Source organism: Dermacentor albipictus, chromosome 4, assembly GCF_038994185.2.
Source record: "Dermacentor albipictus isolate Rhodes 1998 colony chromosome 4, USDA_Dalb.pri_finalv2, whole genome shotgun sequence".
In the NCBI taxonomy this organism is placed as follows: Eukaryota; Metazoa; Arthropoda; class Arachnida; order Ixodida; family Ixodidae; genus Dermacentor; species Dermacentor albipictus.
In genome coordinates this window covers 104,793,520-104,816,392 of record NC_091824.1, presented here as the reverse complement: position 1 = coordinate 104,816,392, position 22,873 = coordinate 104,793,520, and the positions used below count along the sequence as shown (strand labels likewise).

General features: G+C 43.5%; 1 protein-coding gene across 1 annotated transcript in view; it reads left to right on the top strand.

The window, feature by feature from the left end:
• Positions 1-22,545, top strand: part of LOC139059212 (beta-mannosidase-like) — a 44,626-nt gene extending 22,081 nt beyond the window's left edge. The window contains exons 12-17 of the mRNA XM_070537324.1: positions 3,327-3,509; positions 5,010-5,104; positions 7,847-7,991; positions 12,330-12,553; positions 16,404-16,592; positions 21,799-22,545. Coding sequence (XP_070393425.1) covers positions 3,327-3,509; positions 5,010-5,104; positions 7,847-7,991; positions 12,330-12,553; positions 16,404-16,592; positions 21,799-22,059 — 1,097 coding nt within the window. The 3' untranslated portion in view covers positions 22,060-22,545. The remainder of the gene's footprint in view (positions 1-3,326; positions 3,510-5,009; positions 5,105-7,846; positions 7,992-12,329; positions 12,554-16,403; positions 16,593-21,798) is intronic.
• Positions 22,546-22,873: the final 328 nt, after the last annotated feature.

Sequence of the window (22,873 nt, the reverse complement as noted above, 5' to 3'; positions counted from 1 at the left end):
CGAACCCATCCTTAAAAAATCTTGAGAATCGCACCTAATGCGAGATATTCATAAGCAAATTCGTAAGCTCAGTGGAGGCAATATTGAGACTGAGCGCGTCCTGCTGTGCGTCAGACGGCAACGCCCGTAAAAAAAAAGAAAGTCTGGGGTGAAGTTCGAATGATAGCGTGCCGTAGCAAATCCTGACCCGGTACGCAGTCGCACATACTTTCCACGCAAAGCATGACGTAATCAGTAGCTGCCGCGACTGGCCGAGACATTCGGCTTCAAGCTTTCGCGTGCTCGTCGTCACGGCGCTTTTCGGTTTGACACGATAGCGGAGCCGCGTTTTCGGCGTTTCCGCGCTGCTCGGTTTCGATATCGCCTGGATTTACAGTTGAAATTCGTTGATAAATATTTCTCAAATTTGGTGCGACTTTTCAAGATTTTTAAACAATCAGGGTTCACTATAATGTGTCTGCCTTCACATTCACCATTTGAGCAGCTGCTCCTAATGCACTAGCCAGAAAGCTAATAAATTTGGTTAATTATTCCTTTGAAGCTCATGTTTTTAGCGTGAAAGTGTGCCCATGTCGTCTAAGAACTCGCCTGCAAAAATGTCGCGTTCGCTGCGCCTACAGCCGTTTTATAAGAAGAAAAAAAAACAGTTTTTTCTGCATAAAAAGCCCTGTATACGTTGCTTTATGCACGCGGTACATACCGTGATCTTTTTTAAATTTACACATAACGTCCTATTTGTCCGGAGCATACTTCAGTTCTGGATTTCGGTGCACCTCAGCCGATCTTGCGCAGGCATAAAATCATTTGTGTGCGATGTGACTGAGACAAATCCTTCAGTACGTATTTCTTTGCGTTCTTCTTCTTCTTCTTCTTCTTCTTCTTCTTCTTCTTAGTGTTATTATTATTATTATTATTATTATTATTATTATTATTATTATTATTATTATTATTATTATTATTATTATTATTATTATTATTCAAACGCGAGTTCTAGTAAACGGCCTGTTTAGGATTAATCTAAGCAACCTCTCACAGCGGTGGCTGATTCTTTCGATAGGTACTGTGTAAGAGCGTTCCAAAGAGCTGTCTCTCTCTATCTACGTACACTCTGTCGTTAGCGCAATTCATATCTGAGTCAGCTTTTTTTCGAGAACTTCCAATCTCTGTCCTAGCAAGCCTCCTGGATATGATGGAATATCATTACACATCATCCGAACGAATTTCAATGCTCTGTCAGGTATTATCGTTCATATACAGAATGGTTTATTGGATGTTGATGAAATTGCGCAATGCCTAAAAACTGCGGTTATTTTACTGGTACACAAGTCAGGGACAAAAGATAACATCGAAAACTATCGGCGAATTTCTATCTTGCCGGGTAATGCTCAAGTCTTAGAAAAATTTCTTTTCCACACTATGTCTTCTTTTCTTAACGAATTTTCTATCCTGACTTATCGCCAGTTTGGCTTTGTTTCTGGTCATGGTACTGTTGCACTGCTTGAGGAATTTTCGGATGAACTGTTCTCGGCATTCAATCAGAATCTTTTCACGTGTGCTCTCTTTTCAGATGTAGCGAAAGCGTTTAACACTACGAACCATCAAATCTTGTTATTTTGGGGGATTTTGTGGGCATTTTTTACAGCATTCTCAAAAATTACTTGAGCAACTGATTTAAAGTGGTCGCTACCGATGATCAGGGCGTTTTCAGTTCTAAGTTGTCACTCAATGTTGATTTTCCTCAGGGGGCAATTTCATCTCCTCTGTTGTTTAACATCTTCGTTAATGACTTTCCTTTGGAAATTTTCCCATGTTTGCTCTTAGGGTATGCTGACGACGCTGTGTTACTGGCAAAAACCTTTCTTACAAAATGTCCGCTGAAATGTTGCAAAATGACGTGTAGAATTCAATGCTTATTTCACTAACAATGGAACGGTTGTCAGTGCCAAAAACAAACACAACTTGTTTGTTTTTGCTCTCTACTCGATGCTACTGTAATTAACATGCCTCTGTACTTACATAAGTCGAACTGTATTTCCTGTAACTGAGCGCTTATTCTATACGTGGATTGTGTTAAATTTATTGGAATATATTTCATTAGTAACTTGGCAACATCACTTATCACTTATTTGTTCAAAACTTTGATCAGTCGCTTGGCTGTGTAATATCAAAAGTTTTGCGCCCCTGTCTGTAAAAAAAATGATTGCACATTGGGTTACAATGTGTTGAAGTACGGCATTAGTCTTCGGCTTCTGTTCGGATTGTTGGAGATGCGGGGCAGAAAGAATAATAAAAAAATATTCTTAAAAATGTTGCCTGCGATTTCCCAACAGTAACAGCTGCAAATATCTTCCGTGAACTTGGTCTACCAGATTTTCAATCCTTGCTCATCGAAATAGTTGCCGTCAAACATTATTGTAATTCTGCTTTAAAAAAAAAAACAGAATTACCGCAAACAAGGGAACTTCGCAAAAGTAAAGAGCAAGGTGCAATAGACCACGACAGAAGAAGAACACAAATGACAGGACCACCGCTTCTTTTGTCCTGGTCTATTGCGCCTTGCTTTTTACTCATTCAAGTATGAACCAGTTAGCCCAAGCAAGAGTTTTACTAGAACTTCGAAAACAGTTCAATTATGTGGTTCCTCGTTCAGCCACAAGATACGGTGCGGCCAGAGGCTGTTCATATGTGCCGGACGCTTTTAACAAGTTACCGAATAAAATTTTAACGCGACTTCGAAAAGCACGCTGGAAGAATTATTGAAGGAGCTACGGTGAAATTAGTTAACTTACAGAACATTTTGGCTTCGTAATATTTACTGCTTCAATTTCTTTTGTATTAAGTCGAATAACTAAATGTTAACTTGTCTTTCGTTTCCGTTTCTTATCACTTTTTTTTCTTTGTTCTCCATGTCTCATCAATGTCTGTATTTCATTCACCATATGTGTCACGTTCATAGACACTCTCCTACACGCCAACTGAGGCTTATACCGGCCTCTTCGTGTTGCTCTGCATTTCTAGGGGGGGGGGGCAATATACATCATCATCACCACCACCACCACCACCACCACCACCACCACCACCACCATCATAATCATCATCATCATCATCATCATCATCATCATCATCATCATCATCATCATCATCATTATTATTATTATTATTATTATTATTATTATTATTATTATTATTATTATTATTATTATTATTATTATTATTAGTGATAACTTCGACACTACGATGAGATTAATAACTAGAGCTCACTGGACAGCACCATTAAAATCCAACATAATTCATATCACACACGTATCCTCCATATGTCATTGCAGTTCACCACTTCAACTATCACGACGACGGTTGGGTATACCAGAACTACCCGTTAGCTCGCTTCGTGTCGGCGTACGGCTTCACGTCCTACCCTTCGCGGGAGCTGATGGAACAGTTCACCGACTCTGAAGACGCGATTGCGCCAGAGTCAAAATTTCTGAAGCACCGCGATCACAGAACTGGAGGTGAGAATGCTCCGCGCGTAAATTTTTTGCTGTTTACCACGTAACGGTGTTGACCTTCGGAGGATCCACATCTTTGCGCGGAGTCGTCATCCATTCCTTTTGCGTAAAGAGCGTATTGAATGAATGAAACTTCGTACAACGGTAAAACAAGGAATATTGCTGGAGCCAAGTTTTCGACAAGACTTGTCTTCGTCAGGGGTTGCTGCTACTTCAAGTCTTCAGCTTTACGTTAAATTCTTTCTTGTTTTGACAACTTGGTACAATGCAGTCGAATCGAGCCGTAGATGTGGACTACCTCGAAGGAACGACGTCTAAGAAAATTTAGAGAAGACAAAACAAGATAACCGTACCAGTAGTTTCCTACATTTGAATTCGTCGACCAAATGATAAAAAAAAAATTCTGCCCGCCCACTACATCTCAAAGGGAAGCCAAGAGTCCTTTGTTATTAAAAGATGAAGTGTACTGTTAATAAATGACTGGTGAAGCCTGTGCGATGTTACAAGGAGAGAGAAAAGGATAAACTATTTTTGAAAATATTCACAACGAAAATCCCTTGTACTTGTTCATGAACATAGGTAATTATCCTGTTCAAATGTTAGATTACATAACCAAACGTTTTACGCGCTAACTTGAAGTCAGATGCAAGCAGTAACATATAATAAAGATCGAATCGCCTTGCCGCAATTATGCTTTTTTCTCGCAAATAGACTTACTTTGTGCATGGTAATTGCATCACCCCATACGACGTTCACGTAGTGCATCTCAAATTATGTATATTGTTATGCATCAAGTGCCATGGGCCCAGTCCTGGATAAAAAAATCAAGGAAACAACTCACGAAGGGATTTTATAGCTTAAGCGATGCAATGAGATAAACAAGAAGAGTAATTTGCTAGAACGTTCTTGTGGAATGGACACTTTGTCTATACCTGTATAGCGATCCTGCTGCGTGCACCTGCACAGACACCATTCGATCAAAATTGAGCTTTTGAGGTTCCTGTCATCAACAATTCATTTCATTTCATTTATTGTACCCTCAAGACCACAAGGTATTACAGAGGGGAGTGGGGTAAAAAAAAAGGTTACATAACAAAGAAAGCAAAGAAGGCAGCAAGTGATGTAGTCATACACATGTGAAGCCCGAAGCGAAGGTGTTGATTATGGCCGTACGAAATTCTGCTTGGTCTTCAATTGCAATCAACTCGGCGGGAAGGTGGTTCCATTCTTGACACGTCCTAGGAATATTCTAATTGTAGAATGTATATTGCCACTAAGCTTTTTTTAAAGCCTGAGCAGGTTGAAGTACAAACATTGCTTTCCAAGGGGCCTGCATGTGCATCCTTCGTGCGAGTCTGCTTCAGTCACTGTGGTTCACGTTTTCTTTCTTTTTCTTTCTTTCTTTCTTTCTTTCTTTCTTTCTTTCTTTCTTTCTTTCTTTCTTTCTTTCTTTCTTTCTTTCTTTCTTTCTTTCTTTCTTTCTTTCTTTCTTTCCTTTTGCAGGAGGAGAAGAGGCTTCACGTCACTTCCACAAACACTTCCGTTTCCAGATGCAATCTGGGGCAAAGGGCTACGATATGACCTCATACTTAACCCAGGTGAGCAGATCTTGAGTAAATGCAGTGCTTTCAACCTACTCCACAATTTCTCATTCAGAATTCGAAAACCGCAAACGCACGCCACCTACGGCTTCTGCGGTTTATGTCCAGTTCTCCGAAGGCCTTTCTCCCTCCCTCATCCTCTCCCTCCCCCACTTCTACATTTATTGTATAAACTATGTATTTTACTTATACATAGTTTCACCCAGTATATCGAATATATTTTTCGGGACGCTTCCTTGGATATTCATAATTGTTCAGGGTAGCAAATAATTAAAATTGCGTTGATGATTGATTAATGATTTTTAATGACGCGAGGGTCAGCTCTGGCCAAAGAGCACGGATAATTAAAACTTGTGATAAGTCCTCATGATGCACCTAGCTGCGACCACACCTCCAACTCCGCTCACGCTTCACACTTATTGGCCTCCTACATTGTTCATAATTGTCCAGCTCGTTGCAAATGTGTAGGTGCAAGTAGTGGCAATAGTATAGGCATGGAGCTGCAGATGCTGCACTTTCTGTGAGATTCTGCTTCTTTAACGGTTGTAATCGCAGTAGTGGCTTCCCTGCAGAATAGACTTTGCGAGGCATCTAATTGTCAACTTAACATAACAGTTTACATAGCGTAATATTAAACAAGCCATATGCAATAGAATTTATTAAGAAAGTAGGAATGTTACGACATAACAAAAAAACGAATTTATTTATTCTTTTATTTAGACAATACTGCGGTCTTAAAGACCAAGCAAGTGAGGATAAACAATATTTGCAATTTAGCTTGCAATAATTAGAAAATATTCAATAGGTGACCAATTCTGAATAGAAGAACACAAAGCAAAAAAAAAGAAAGAACACTGGTTCACTATTAAATCATGACTGATGGTAAGCAAACAAAACAACATCACGAATCCCCCACTTGTTACATCATTCGGGGAGCACATACTAGGCTACTGAACACATCACAGACCTTGAGACGGGTTCAGGAGTTGAAGTTATGCACCCCGAAACAACGCCCACATCAAATTACTGAGTGGCGATGTATAGCGCGTTCTTTGGTGATCTTAACAGGGCTTGCTCTCTTGCGGGTCACCAAAGGCAAAGAGAATAAGCCATGATAACAATTTTATGTACTTGCGTCTGGTCAGCCTAAAGAAAGAAGAGGGTGGTAGGGGGAGGAGTGGGGACGATGTAAAGCAATATAACAAAGGGCAGCAACAAAAAAAAAGAAAGAAAAACGAACGTTCGCGTTTGGTCAGAGCTCAGGCATGCTGAACAACAATACAAAATTACACTACAGCACTTGAAATCAACTTCACAGCAATGCGAAACTGGAGTAGCTGTAAGAGAGGAAACAGTGATTGTACAGGCGGGTGTCCTTGCCGTTTTATTTATGTGGTGTAAATACGCTGTTTACTGCGCCATGCTGCAAGCTGCCAGGCGAAAGACAGTTGATAGCATTTACAAGCCCTAAACAACTGGAATCGCCTCACTACGTATCGTCCCCTACTTGTTGCATCATTCGGGAAGCCCATTCCAGGCTATCGAACACATCTTAGACCCTGAGACAGGTTCAGAAATTGAAGTTATGCCACCCGAAACAACGCCCACGTCAAATAACTGAGTGGCAATGGATAGCGCGTTTTTTGGCGATATTTTATTAATTTATTTTTATTCTTAGTTTTTATCTGCTACAACCACGATCTGATCATGAGGCACGCCATGGAGAGTGCTCCGGATTATTTAAGACCATGTGGGTTTCTTTAACGCACACCCAATGCATGGTACACGGGGTGTTCTTGCCTTTCGCCACCATTGAAATTCGGTCGCCACGGCCGGGATTTGATCCCGCGACTTCGTGTTTAGCAGCGTAACCCTAAAGCCACTAAGCAACCACGACGGGTATATTGACCATCTTTTAACCACGACGGTATTTACCGTGTTCTAACGAAGCGTTTGAAATGTCTGCACGTCTTTTTTTTTTCTCTTTTTAACTCAGAACCTTCTCTCTCAGTTGGTTTTCTCAAATTTGCAAAACTTTCGATAACTTACCATCTGAACACTATGCTGTGCTATGGTTGAACATATAGTGCTTAAATAAAGTGCTTTTTATTCACACCATCGAAGGCTCAAATTTTCTGCCTGGAAGTGTCCGTGCCTAGCTGCCATCGATTGTCCTTAGTGTCGTGTACAGTTTTCTCATGTTTCTTTGTACATGACTTTGTACATGACTCCTGCTTAATTCCCATGTCGGGCAGCTGCAAATGATGCACGGCCCGACACTTAGGCGAGATTACGTTTTCGAACGGTTTTAGTCCCAGTAACAGCTTTTCTGCAAAAATGACGAATTTGCAAGGCACGACCGACACCACGTGAACCATTGTCAACAACTGGGGTCCTACAGAAACGGGAGTACGTGTGTGTGGTCGACCCAAGTTGGCGTCGAAGATGTTCATTGAGGAGCAACACATACCCACCGACACACCTAGTGGCACATAACCAGCAGTACAGACCCAGTAACCCAAGCTGGTCTAAAAGGGAAATGGTTAGATCCGGACATAGACCGATATATAGATAGATACTGCAAAGTGCATGACGTATCCTAAGAATGCTAATCACATTCGAAAGTTCGAAATCGGTGTGCGTGTTGTTCGTACTGACTTCTGCTCGTCATAACTCGAGAAGTCTCTACGATTTCTTTTTACGGCTCTGAGAATTGTTCTGCTGGCGGACGAATTGCAGCTGGAGCAAGCCGAGTCTGTGCGGGTATCCACCGAGTACTTTCGCCGGAACAGGGCCCGCATGGAAAACAACTACGGCCACACTATGGGCGCCATGTATTGGCACCTGAACGACATGTGGCCCGGTCCCAGCTGGTCCTCTATTGGTGAGTTGCGTGATTACGGAGGACCGAAGTGTCCGTCTGAGTGCTCTTGATGCGGTTGAAACGCATGCACTTCATCTGGCGACATGGGAACCCGGCATATCGATCTTACTGTTGCTGTGTTTCTTGGTTTAGATCACATTACGAAAGGATGAACTCGACGTGTGGTATATAACTGAAAGCGAGGAAGAGGCAGATTGTGGAGGACTTCTATGAGCAGGAAAGTCGGGAGGTCGATATTTCTGCAATTCGACACCGTTTGGTTTCTTTAGGATTGAGAATAAAAAAAAGAAAATGACAACCATTCTACTCTGTGAAAATGGAATGGCACCGAAAGCTGACGACAGTCAAAGCTCTCAAACGAAAAGCAAAGTGCTTTCACTGCCATTCCATCTTCACAGAGGGGAATGGTTGCCATTTTTCGCGTTGCAAATCTGACGTCGTTGCTCCTTGAGAGGTGCCCGGGCTGGCGATTGATGTTTTCGTTCAGCATTGCCAGAACGTTCTTTGTCGGTGGTCGTTTCTCGCCTGCACCGTTTACATTCTCGTTGATGTTCCCTCCGGCGCTCCTCGTGCGCATGTTGTTCTTCGGGTGTACGAAATATAAGTGTTTACCCCATTGATAACGCAGCTGTCTTAGCGCCGAAACCTCTCCTGCTTATATACTGCAATAACCTTGACATCACGCAATTGTTCCCGGTGAGCGTTCAAACCTGTTCCGCATTTTGACATCTGCTCCGCCGCACTGCACCAATATGGATGTGTTAGAAATCATTAAGTCTGTTTCTGTTGCCCGACGCCGGAAAAATACGGAAGGTTAGTCAATACAACTTTCGCTGCGAAATGTTTGCCGATTACGATACTCCCTAATGTGAAATTTGAGCGCAGCTGTCTGCATGTTTTAAATTCGCGATATATTGAGGCAAAGAATTTGAGACCGAAATCACCGCACCAACTGGCAGTGGGCCAGTGCCGTCAGCACCTTCGCAGAGGGAGGGGCAGTATGCGGACGCCGGCATGTTGAGCGGCATCGAAGCCAGCTGTGGAAGACGACGACGACGAACGCGCGAGGAGTGGGATGAGCGCGTTCGCGCGGTTACGCCGAGGGACAGCGATGCTCAACCCAGGAGCGGGCTCCTAAAAGCTGTCCTACAAAAAGATATGACTGAACAGAAAAATGGGTTGAAGGGGGAAGCGCCATAATAATCACGGAGCGCGGCGTAATGCCAATTCATATCAAATGCGTACAGGAAGCTGGCGCTAATGAAATAGTCATCGGCTTTTATGCTAACACTTCATTATTCAAGTACTCACATTGTTCATCGAATAAGTACCTGCGGATTATTTTTTAATAGTGGATCGTCTGTGTCTAAAGTGTAACAATATCTATGTGTCGAAGGTGTATCGGATTTAATAGTGCCAGGTTCTAGTGACGGGGAAGGACGAAACGCTTATACACGTGTAAGTTAAGAATTTAATTCTTTATTGGACGGGCTTGTGCCCAGAACTGCAACAAATCAACAATCGCGAGCACAGTCGGTCGTGGATTTTGGACTCGCAGCAAGTCGGTTTGCTCTGGTATAAGTGTACATTCCACAGCAATTGTTGATTGCTAATCGAGAATTGCAATATTCTATTCAATAATGTAGGCAACACTATTCGCGTCACGCGTGTATTCTGATTAGACGAGTCTATTAAACTATACATTATGCGTATAATTCAAGAAATTTTGGTTACAGTAGGCGCGTTTGCGTCGAGTGCTAACTGGACAACAGTGAAATACGGTGAAAAATAGCCATCGGTAAAAGAATAAACAGTGCACGCGTGACCAAATCGTGCTCGCATCAACGCATCACGTTTGTAAAAAAAACAATAATAATAAAAGCCTATGACGTAACTAGCGCGCAGATACATTTACCGAATAAAAAATAGACACTTTCACGTCAATACACTTCGATTCGTGGCCGCAGTAATCTGCGGCTTAGCTTTACTTTTTCCTTCCTTTTTACTTTCTTTTTTTCCCTTTTTTTTCCTATATTCCTGTGCGGTAATGAAAACTGGGGAAAATGCTCGGGATCAATAGAATCACATCTGTCTGCCAGAACCAGCAAACTTCACTGTAGGCAGTGGAAGTCAGCTTTCTGTATTGTATTATGGCCTGGGGAATGTCCATAGTGTAGCACACTATCTTCTTATTTTCTTTTTCCCTATCTTTCTTAGCATACAATGAACGGCTGTAAATATACTCGTATAGAAAGCATAGCCGATGTTTTTTCGACATCGCGTCGCTAGTCGACGGCTCGTCTATTTTACAATGCGTCATTAACGTGATGCAATTCTAGCTGGAATGAGTTCTACGAAATTACTAAATAAAAAAAAAGTTCTTTTTTTACACTTTATTGCCGCTGAAGAAGCTAATTTCAAGCAGCGCAGTCAAACCAACTTTCTTTAGCATTATCATTTTTTATTTACTGTGTGTTATTCAATGAGCGCATCGTTCGGAATGTATTTCTGGCATTTATTCAATGCGTTCATTCCACCAAGCGTTAAAAAAAATGGTACTTTGATAGTGTTTTTTTTTTCGAAATAATTCGAGAAGTTAATGGATAATGGGCCAGTCTCTATCACGAATGGGGATGCTGTAAGCTCGGGCGTAGTGTGCGCTGTGGAATTACCAGCTTAGTCAATGGGCGATTAGGCCTAGCAGATTCTTTGAATGATATACTGCTATAACACGTAGCCCTTCAAACCCATTGTGCTACATAGGCTACACACGCTGACTCTCGTCAAGCCGCGTCAGTCCCGCGTCGGTCTTCGTTGAATGTACCTGGCAATGTTGACACGTGCAGATTGCTTTTTTTTTCCGGTGACCGCTTTTCACCGGCTGGCACTGTTACAATGTTATCGCTTGGTGCAAGACGCGCCTACATGTATCGAAACTTTCTCCAATGTCGCGCATTCTCTAGCGAAAAAAAATCTTGTCTCTTATCGTATTGCATGCACGACGCGAATAGCACTCTGCATTCTGGAACTTCCGCGAGCACCACCGACTACACGCAAACGTACGATTAGTCATGTGTAAATAGCCGACGCATTGAACCCGTGGATCAGACTTGGCCCATTTAATTTTCGCCCAACAAGATCGCCAATAAGGGGTTAACTTTCTAACTCGCCGTTGTGCTACTGTCGCTTTTTACCGTCACTACAACGTGACATCTCGTGGACGTGTGTTGCACACTGACAAGCTAAAACCCCTTAATGAAGTATTTAAATTATCCCTCAGGGCGCAGTTGCAATATAAACAAGAAAAGCCCATTCGGCGTCAGAAGTCAGACTCCTAATCCGAATGCATTCTTTATGAGGTATTTTCTTTCTTAATCAGGACTACTTAGGTAAACTAAACAGGGTTTGGCCGCAAAGATTACAAGTATTTTATGGTGACCGGATTATTCTTCGTTATGTTTTTCCTGCATTGCTTTCTTAATTACCACGTAATAGACGATTATTCTACGAGCAGTAAAACAGCGCTAAACAACAGGATAAGGAAAAGGACGCAGACAACAGCGCTGACTAACAACCAAGTGTCTTTATTCTTCCAGTCAGCATATAATGCGGCTGTAAGCCGTCTTTTAAATATGTGACCTATCTGTCAAAATACCGCGATGACCGCGAACGTCTTATTTCCGAAGCATTCCACATTCATATTAGAAGCGAAGCATGTGTAAGCCTTCCCTCTATTTCTCTTCTTCCGAAGGAGATTGCCTTCTTATCGCATTAATTGCATTTTCCCCCCTGCGCATGCTGAATTCTGTTGATTCTGTGCTTTGAGACAGCGGCGGAGTGTATATATATGCTGACTGAAAGAATAAAGACACTTGGTTGTTAGTCAGCGCTATTGTCTGTGTACCTCTCCTTGTCCTGTTGTTTAGCGCTGTTTTACTGCTCGTAATCATAACCCAACCAGCCCAAATGCGTACTCTTCTGCGATTTTTTTATTTCGCAAGTGCGTTTTTTCTGCGCTGCACACTTGACCAACTAATATGGCACCGGTCACCGTTCCAGTGAAGACCAAGCGCTGGCTGCACATGCTGGGGCTCGTCTCTTGCGCACGCCTGTACAGGCTGTTTGCATAAACGAGTGAGGCGCTATTAGAGCCACACATTTACTCGCAGGAAAGCTAGCTTTACAGTGACTGAGTTGTAAAGTGAGAGAAGCGAGATAACGGAAAGCGAATCACGACATTGGTTACACAACCCCTGTAGAGGAACTTAGTCAGAGGCGGTTCTAATTTCATTCTTTGTAAAGTACTTAAATTTGTTTTTCTTTTGTTTTTTCCCCCAGAATACGGTGGCCGTTGGAAGATGCTGCACTACTTCGCGCGAAAGTTCTTCAGCCCCGTGCTAGTGTCGGGTTTCCTCGAGTGGAAGTACCTGACGGCCACGCTTAAAGTCTGGGTCGTCAACGACCTGCGCCGCAATCTCGGACCGGTAACGCTCTCCATAAAGCAGTACGCTTGGACGCAGTTCGAACCTGTCAAGGAGGACATTGTCGAAATCGCGGACGTGGTAAGTACGCGTAACCAGAAAAAAAAAAGAAAATGAAACAAAGCTACGATTGTGAGACCGGAGAAATGCGGTCTTCGGTGTGCCAAACAGTGGACGCTGCGCGCACTGGCAAAATTATCTAACTAGAATAGAATGGGGAGGCATGACAGACCATACACTTCATTAGCATCGCAAGTTTTCTGTTGAATGTGACAGAGACTGTATAATCAGGGATGGGATACTGTACAAATCATATTCCAATGCTTCTTAATTATCACTACTTGCAGGACCAAATAAAGTTTTCCATCCATCCATCCATCCATTCTTATTACGCTTTGTCAGGGTCCCGAGCAGCGCCTCACCGACATTATCAGCACGACCAGCTGGTCGTGAACGGCGGCTGATAAGAAAGGAATGGAATGTAGCTGCAGAAATGAGCGGAATATATCAAACCAGGGCTTGTTTTCACAAAAAGCTTTTATGCTAGAATTGCTCGTAAGAGCAAATGCCAGTCAATGCTGATGATGTGAAATTAACGGAGGCGGCCGGCCAATCGTCAAAAGCACTTACGAACGAATAACGTCGTGAATACGAGCCCAGATCAGCGTCTCGCGAATGAAGTTGGCCCTGTGTTTTGCGTGTATGCACTTCAGTCAGGAATTATGACTGAGTGACTTCAACGCCTTCTAATTTATATTTATATTTATGCTTCCAAATTATATTCTTCTGGTGATATGGCACAAACTTTGTAGAAAAAACAGACTACCAGTAGCATGAATGTTCAGATCACTTCAAGCAAGTAGTCAGGAAAAAAATGGTTAGGGGTATTGGACTCTCTTATAGATGATCCAATTACGAAGAGAATTGAAAATTTGTTATAAGTGAATGCCCTTGTTAAATTCAGTACGGGTCCTTATGACGCAACAACACTGATCAACAGCAGTGATACAGAGAATGTCAAACTTCGGCAATCTTGGTAGTGCACCTTTTCAAATACCAGCTTTTTGTATTACTCTCCCTACTAAAGTAACAGCACTGTATGTTTATGATTTTTTTCTTGACGTCACTAGTCGGAACATTCAAACAGTTGCATCTCCTTATTGGGAGACGCCGTATCTAAACGGAGTATTTGAAAATTTAGATAGCCACGAGATAAAGCTGCGTCTTATAGTTGCACTGCATGGAGGACTAACCCCTGTATTCTCAAAGGACGCTCGACTCGGGACACTCTTCCTCCACTCCATGATGATGATTATGATAATTTATTGGCCACTCATTCGAAACGGGGCGGCGACAAATAGTCACCTAGCCTGCTGGAGCTAATCGAGTAATCTACAGGTATTTAGCAGTCTAGCATTTGTCTGCCTCATTGTTTTTTGGTCTCTTCCTTAAAATCTACATATCTAAATTAATTTCGTTACTGTTTTTTTCCACCAACGCTCTAACAGTCTCGTGCTTATCTCGACGGCTTACTGCTTAATACTTTCAGCCGCTTTAAATCCCAGCGCTTCTGGAAGGTGGACGTTTCCTATGGGTCTCGTAAGGTGAATAACTTCGCATTTCTTTAGGACGTGCTGAGTGGTCTCCGGATTCTACTGCAGCATACGCATGCCTCATTCTGTCGCGAATATTTGCTCCGGTATATTTTGGCTCTGAAGCAATCAGCTCGGGTCTCAAATAGCAAGGCACTGCCTTTTGTGTTATCGTACAGATTTTCCCGTGTAATTTCTTTCTGCCAATTCTTGTATATCTCTATGGTGTCCTTGGTTTCCGTACTTTACATCCAATCTATTGTCTCTCCCATTTTCTTTTTGACGACTCCTGGCTGCACATTTACACTTTCAATTAACCTGTACCTTGATGCCGAATTTCGGGACCTCTTCCTCCATTCTCGTCCACGCTTGAGATACAGATATTTGTGCACTTTGGTGCCCATTTATTTTCATCCATCTTCCTGAGTCTTCAAAACTAATTTTTTATGAGCTCCTCTGGCTTCAAAAGAGGCCCAACACATTTCTCCCTGTTCTGCCTCATTGGTGTTCTTGCCGTGGGCCTCCAAAGCAAACCGACCTACCAGCCTTTGGTTAACTTCCAACCCTGGCACGATGCCTGATTTCATGCACAGAATGGCATTTGGGAACGTTAGCGTCGGCATCAGTATCCCTTTCGAGATGACTCATACCGCATTGTAGCCCCAGTGTGCCCTATCTTCCATTCATGCTGCATTCCACTTCCCTTTCATCTTCAGGTTATCTTGAAGGATATTGAGTCGGCCTTTCCTTCATTTATGTATACACCCTGGAATTTCTATTATTACTAGCTTTTGAGTTGACACCATGCCGTTGCTTGTTTCTTCGTTAAAGATATTAAGTTCGGATCTCTCTGTGCTAAACTTAAGGCCTGGATTTATCGCTGCATTGCGACACATATTTGCAGGTTTCTGTAAACTATTTGCATTGCCCGTTAGTAGTACTATGTCGTCCGCATACAGCAGCCAGGGACCTTCTGTTGCACCCTTTGCCTATTACGGATGTAAGATAAAACAAAACCTAATTTACTGTTTTCCAGTCGTATTTATATGCCCTTAAAATAAAGCGTGAAAAATAATTTGAATAATTTAGGCAATCGGCGAATTTCCACAATTTCATTGCATTTCCGGCATTCCCACAAAATTTGCCTTCGGTTGTCTCTATATATTGGTGCAGGGAGGGCATCTCATTATTTTAAATATTTTATCGGCACAATACCATTGTTCCGTTTCTATATATTTCCCTGAACAGCTACACGAAATCATCGTCTGTGTCCTAGTGCTTGAGAATATATCACAGCAATTCCCTCTCTACGTTGATTGTAATCAATCAATGAAATCAATTTTATTTTCCTGTATATGTGCTGGATGGTCATTTTGGGCTAAAAGCTTCATGACTAGCTTGACGTGTACCAAAAGACCCTTACAAGACAAAAGCAACCAGTGTGCGTACAATTCACGACAGTACAATATAGCAATAACTAAAACAAAGTTAATCGTGGAACACATCAAAACGTGAAGAACAAATAAGACACTTTAGCATTATTGTCCTTCAGAGAGAGCACGACAACGAAAAAACAAGTTGTTAATAGTTTGAACACCGGTGAAAACACAGAATAATAGAATTAGGTTCGATATTATATACAGCGTCACAAAAACAGGAAAGAAAAATAAACCATAATTAAATTGAAATTGGCTGCTTAAAAAAATTGAGTTTGTTTTACGATGGGCGTACAAAAAGAAGAGCGGAACGCATCAAATATCAACGAAATATGACACTAACTGCTTTCGAGTGCAGTGGTCGACTTCTCTGCGTTTATTGAGAGCAAAGGGGGAGGTTGTGTCTTAGCGGCTGGTAGTTTTTACACGTTCGGAAGTCTGGACTTACCCATGTCTCAAAGAGTTTCTCGTACTTGCATATAGGTGGCGCCGTTCTAGAGAGGCTATATGCGTTATAACATTTCCAACGCATGCAGAGGAAAAGTTAATAGCATGTTATAAACGAAACAGACAAATTTTCAATTCGAATAATATTATAATAATAATAATATTATTATAGATATTCCTAAATGTTAAGCTCCCTTAATGTCGCTGTTCCACCTAGCTGTGCGCAGCGCCACCCTTTGACTTCAGAAGACATTACGCTTCTAAAGAATTGCTGCGGAGTGTCAGTGAAGCGTGGTGACCACTTCTGTCGAGAGGCGGCACTGCCAGGTACACTCTCGATTCGAGGTGCGGCGTGCTGAGTGGAGGAACGTTCTAGAACGACGGGGGGGTAAAGTGCCGCAGGTGTCACTGTGAGTGTACAGCAGACCGCGCAGTAATGGCGGGGTTTATTCACAGGCGAACGGGTCGGCGAAGCAAGTGTTCGAGAGCAAGCTCAAGCCGATGATCAACGAGAGCGTGTGCGACGACGAGCGCTGTTTTCTGTGGTGCACGCTCCGGGACAGCAAGGGTGGCCTGCTGGCTCCCGAGTCGTTCGTCTGGCCCTCCACGCCTTACCTGTCCAAGCACCGGAGACCGGCGGTCTCGGTGAGGTTTTTTTTTTTTTTTTATGCGAAGCATACTAGCCGCACAACCGCGCTCGTCCGTGCTGCGCCGCCGACGGCCGCGTAGCTACCATATGACGTCATAACAGCTGCAAAACGCCTCCTCGGCACGCCAATGGGCGCGCGTCTCCAGCAGAAGCGTGGTGTGTTGTTAGGAACGCCTCCCCGGCGCAATGATGGGTGCGCGTCTCTCGCAGGGGCCAGTCCGGTTGTCTGGAACGCCTCCCCGCGCTCCCATTCGGAGGCTCAACTCGTGCGCTCGCTTGCGGCCGCGTAGCTACATAGCCGGGTCTCAGCTCGTGCGCTCGCCTGCATGAGTTGTTTCTCCGTCTAGCCGAACCAAATATAGCCAAGCAACAGCAGTTAACCAGGCTAAACAGTGGTTAAACAACTAAAATAAAGGCAAGTATGCTTCGCAACCTGGGCTTAACCTTAGCTAAGCCACAGCCATTTTTTCGCACAGTGAAAACTGCGCAGCTTGGCGGAGTGTGTTGGCATTAACGAAGTTAAAGGTGTATACGTGGTCGACCACTGATATGTATAGGCTTTCTGGCTCCAGCTGGCTTGCTCGTCATCTCTTCTATAGCGGCGGAGCTTAGTGTCCGCCAACATATTGTAACTTACCTGAGAGTGTATGACAGCATGAACCTAACGGCAAACGATCCTCGGGTAGGTGGCCTTGCCAGGGAGCGCGCCACCCACGACCTTCGAGCAGTGGCCTCGATCAAAAGGTGTACACCAGCGCGGGAAGTCAGTCCTGGACTATCCTTGCAAATGCGCGCTGGTTACACGGACCCTGTTCAAAAGTCAGATAACTGCAAAAAAGTGCAAATAAAGAGTTTAAATAAGGTTTAAATAAGTAACGTACATAAGAGGTGTCACTCCGTCCTCGCTTTAACATAAGACAGCGGGAAATTCCTAGTGGATGTAATAATGCTTACTTTCACGCTGTCAGTTTTAACACTGCACAACTGTCAGCTCTAAAAACGATAGGCGACGGTTGTCGAATGGCGCTATTTTCGGCATGCCTTTGCAGTCCTGCTTCCACTATTTGTACTAAATATTAGGTTAACTGGTTTGTCTCTACAAAGTGCAGTCAAAGGGACGTCTGTTGTAAATATGCAGAAAACTAGATAAAGCTAAATTATGGCAGTACACCAAGCACAAGGGCATACACGCAAAAGCATTGTCTAATTGAGAGCGAAGGGCCAAACTCAGTGTAATTCGTGCAACATTCAGTGAACGTATTTCATTTACTAATGTTCCTTGACAAGAACTAAGCATAAGTAACAGTATTCATTAACACCTTATGGATCCGTTTTTAGCTTTCAGCGTGAGGCCGCCAGATAAAAAATAGTATTGCTGCTAAACGGAAACGTTAAGCTAGCAGACGTTGCCTGATACAGCATCGCCAGGCCTCCAAGATACATCGAGATGGCAGCCGTTTTGAATATAGCATCGCCAGGCCTCCAAGATACATCGAGATGGCAGCCGTTTTGAATGGTTTCTTTCAAACATTGCTTCACGTGGCGCTAGGTCAACAACTGCGCACTACTGACGACCGTGCCTGCGTGCGGACGATACATTATATAGAACGGATCCGTTCGACAGGCATTCGGATTCGTCTGCTTCTCTGCCTGAAGCTTTGCACCCATTGTGCTGCAGCGATGCTTGCCAATCTTAAGAGGCAGTTTTTCGCTCACTTACGCCTCAGGTCATTAAATATCAGCACCTTATCGATAGGCTGGCTTGGTTGGTTGATTGAAAGGGACTTTATTAGACCAAATAACCCATACTTAACGAGATAGGCACATTATGCCCCTTTACGAGATGGACTGAAGCGGCGATAGATAGTATACCAACACTGCATAGCGTAGTCAGCTTCTTCATAGTCGCGGGAGGTTTATGTGCGTGACTGCAGGTGACTCCTGACCATGTTTCTCGTGGCTGTTCACTTCCCACGCTAGACTGTTTGATAACTTAGGCATTCAGCATAAAACCGGCCTCCACGAAGGATCACGGAACCCGCCGTCTGAGCCTCCACGTTGCAGAACTGTTACCGAGGAAGGCCGATATTAGAAAATACCTGCCATCTCCGTGACTTCACGCAAATGATCAACCGCAATTGGCTCGCGCATCTCTGCTAATTCTCTGACTTGGACAGCGCCGTATTTTTTACTGTGCAGTTAGCTTGTCCCGTGTGGTAGACGATTCGAGCTTAGTAATAAGTAACATTCTAGAATTTATTCAGCATCTCTATACTGGACGGTCGGGGAAGACATTCTTGCACATCCGTTCGATATATATAGCTGAATGTCTTTTTCTTGCTGTGCTTAGTTGTGAAGAATGCCCTTCGCGTACATGCAGTTTCTTGTAAACTTTGAAACGAACAAGGGATTACGTTACACATTGGCTCTGGATAGAAGGCCCTGTTTGAGCAGGAACCACCTGGGTGGCCCCACAGAAAGAAAAAGGACCGCGAAATTTTTACGCAGTTTTACCTGTCAATAAATGGCCCACTAGTGTGTTGAACACGACAGGAAGGCAATGTATGTACCACATCGGAACGAAGTGATTTAATAGAAAGAGTGATAAAATTTTTGCGAAATAGATAAGAATTTGTAACTGCTCGACCTAAGTCGAATAGTTAAAAATATAGCGAAACATTGCTAATTAGCTAACATTACGCCAAGATTTGTCCTGCATTTCCGCAACTGCAAGTAATGCAGCTGGTGTGACAAAATTCCGTTACCTGCCAAACGGGTTTGTCAATAAGCCTATTTTCACTAAAAGAAATCAGCCGGTATATAGGCTATCCATATGTACCACGTTACATGGGTATTTTTAATCTTTTGAAGATATGTGGAGGGGGAATGTATCTGTAAAGCTATGATCAGTTCGCAGATTAGGGGAATACGTGCGGGGAGTGTGGAGGCTTCTTCTATCTCTAGGGCTCTCTATTTTCTTCTTTCTTTTTTCTGCTATCAAATCTGACGGGTTATTTCAGGCAAAGGTCTCCTAGAAGACGGTGTTTGATAAACGAGGAAATGGACTGTAATAGTGAAGGAGCTTTGCGATGGTCGATCACTGAAAGAGCAAGAAAACAAGTTATCAAACAAGCAAATTGAAGGTTCTGACAACACTCCTACAGAATCTTCATTAAAAATAAACCCGACGAAATTGGATCACTAATGGTTTCGCTGGATAGTCTTGTATAAGTAATAACGGAAATGAGAACTAGATATTGACGCAGACAATGAAGATAAGAAAAGCAGGAATAGAAAAAGCACAAAAGAAAAAAAAAGCACTAGCTACGTTCTCAATGGGCAATCAGCGGGCTGTGCTTGAGCGGTGAACATGATCCCTCTGATGAACAATTAGCAGTACCAATAACGTTCAACTTCTTTTATTTGTTGCTATTTTCTTCGTTAACCAATAAGGAAGTCAGCACAGTACATCTGTGAGAAATCCAATAGTACAGTTAGGCAAGGGATTAAATATCGACAAAAGCACTCTAGTATTTTCGCCATCGTACAACGGAGAAAAAGAAAGCACTCGACGAAGTCTCTCTGTGACCCAGTCGTACTATGGCGCACGTGACTTTTTGTTTATCTATTGATTATCAGCCACAAGCAAACGGTGCACCACCGTAAAGTCCAAAATAGCTATGTACAGAAATAACCAGTTAACAAGCGGCGCAATATTTTGCACACGAAACCACCGGCTCAAGTCACCATGACTCTCGCTTTGGTAAGTCTAGCCCTCTAGGCAATCTTCAAGAAGAATGGAGCCGCTATCATCGGGAACCTGCTTCCCGAAATTTCCTTTTGTTAAGAGGAAGCTGCTCACTCTGCCACAACATGTTTTCTGAGCACTGTCTTGAGAGAACTAAATCCATTGCCAGCTTGGAGGGGGAGGCTCGAAACCGAGAGGTTAAGTGTGTAAACTTCCTCTTTCAGTCTGAATGACTGTGTGTTTCTTCAACAACGAGAACTTCCGCGCAACTATTGCTTTGTTTTTCTTACGCGCAAGCGTGCATGCCCCGTCTGCGAAATCGGCGAGTTTACGTGGGACACTAGGGTCGACGATGTACCGGGTTTGTCTGGCGCTCGAGAGGCCAAGCACCGAGCGAGAAGCACGTCGGGGCAGCAACGCAAGCGGCGGCTGCCCGAGCGCGAGTCGAGCGACCCCGTAGTTGTCGGCAAGCGCCGGACGTGAGCTGAACGAGACCCGCAAAAGGCGAGGGCTAGGCATACCCAGGAGACTCCCGAATAGCGTGCCAGGAGGCTCGCAACAAATGCGAGTGTGTCAGGCAAGACGGCATAGCTTAGAAAACTCCGGAACAGCACCCACACGCTTGCGCGTAACCCGCGTTGACGAAGTGAGGCGTCACTATAATTTTCTTTTTTGTTTTTCTTTGAAAAGGTGTCCCTTCGGGAATTCAAGAGCCAGATCACACGCGTCTATTCCACCAGCGGTGCGCAGCACGTGGCATTTTTTTTTCCAGTTGTGGGTGGAAGCAAATTGCACAATTTCGCAAGCCTGTCTATGCTGCGTGCCCAGGAGTAACCATCATCACCGATTCCGTGATTAGGGGAAAGAGTGAGGGGGTCCGAGCGGATCGAGTTTTCGTTAGTTACAAAAATAGGCAGAAAAAAAATGAAGCCAGAAAGTGCATGGGGGGACTTCGATTGATATATAGAAATAACAAGGAAAAGTCGAATGAAAGTGGAGGATAAGTTAATTTACCGCATGTTGGAGCTGAACCCACATACTTTTCCGCACGTATTTACACTTGCCGAGCTTTACCAAATTAGTTAACGCGGCGGTCATTCTCCCTTCCAATATCTCGGAAATTTGCGTATACGTGCACAAGAGTAGTCCTGGGAACGTTAGTCTGTGCCACTGACACCGATGGAAGAGGATTTTTTGTCGCATAGGGAGCATGTTTTTTTTGTTTTTTTTTTGCGAAGAATCTGCTGTGCGAAGCACCTTGACTGTACCCGCTGTACAATGACCCGTTCCGACCAGCAACCGTTAATCTCAGTAGCCCTGCATGTGTTAATCTAGCTATTCCTGTCGCATTCGCATATATATGCATGTGTATGGCATAGCTTGATCTTGCGGTCGTAGCTAGTTGAAATATATGCCACCTTCGCGTAAGTAAATATTTTTCCCGATTTGCGCAGATCGTATCCATCTCGCCTGCCAGAATGATCACTCTAGGTACTCAGAAGGTGTTCAAGGTGCATCTGAGAGCGAAGAGGATTGCCTTGTACGTTTGGCTGGAAGTGCCCGGCGTTCAGGGCCACTTCATGAAGAACGGCTTCATTATGAAGGACCGCAACATGGTGGTAGATTTCAGAACGACCGATGACGTGAGCGCCGGAAGGCTTCAGGAGATCATGAACGTAACCTCGCTCACGGACTATACAAGACTGTCCCGCTGAACGGAGGCTCTGCAAATTACCACGGAATGAGGGAGGTTGCTACGCTGTGTGTGTGTGTGTCGTGCGCGTCGAGGACTGTCGGACACCACTGCGTTCCAAGCAGCCAGGGAAAAGCTCGGCGCGACATTTTGGGAACACACTGTAGCAAACTGCACTAACGTAACGGTGTGGACTACACTCTTCAAGACTGCTTGATGAAGAGAGCTTTCCTTTGTTGTTTATTGTTACTTTTGTTTGTTTTACAGTTTTAGTTTCTCATTTTTAGCCTTTTGACTGAGTTTTGACTATGAGAGTGGACGGATATTTTTTAGGGAAAAGAACATTCGGAAGCTTGTCTGTTTACTTTTTTTTTTCTTGCCTCATTGTGTAGGAGTGAAACACTTTATTTCTTGTTACATGCTGCTGTTCGTGCACGGTTTGTTCGTCGTTTATTGTGCTGCTGTGTTTTTCGTTTGCATTAAACTCCTCCTTACTTGTGCACACAAAGCGTCTGCATTTTCCAGCTTGCACACATAGCATCAAGCTATTAATGGTAAATCTTTTCTTTCTTTCTTTCGGCTTGCCTCACTGTGAAGGAGTAAACAATTTTTTTTTATTTTCCTACTTTCGAAGCATTTGTGGGGTGCATGCGAGTACATACATTATTTCAATATATGTATATCTGTTAAAACAAAGCGACCGCTCTATAGGTAACTACGTCGAGTGTAGTCAAGCATAATAAACTTCATTAACTGCCCTATGCAAGTCACCACCGCGTGACTCAGGGGCGATTGCGTTTGTAGGTTAGGTTAGATTAGGTTAAATGGCTGTGGAG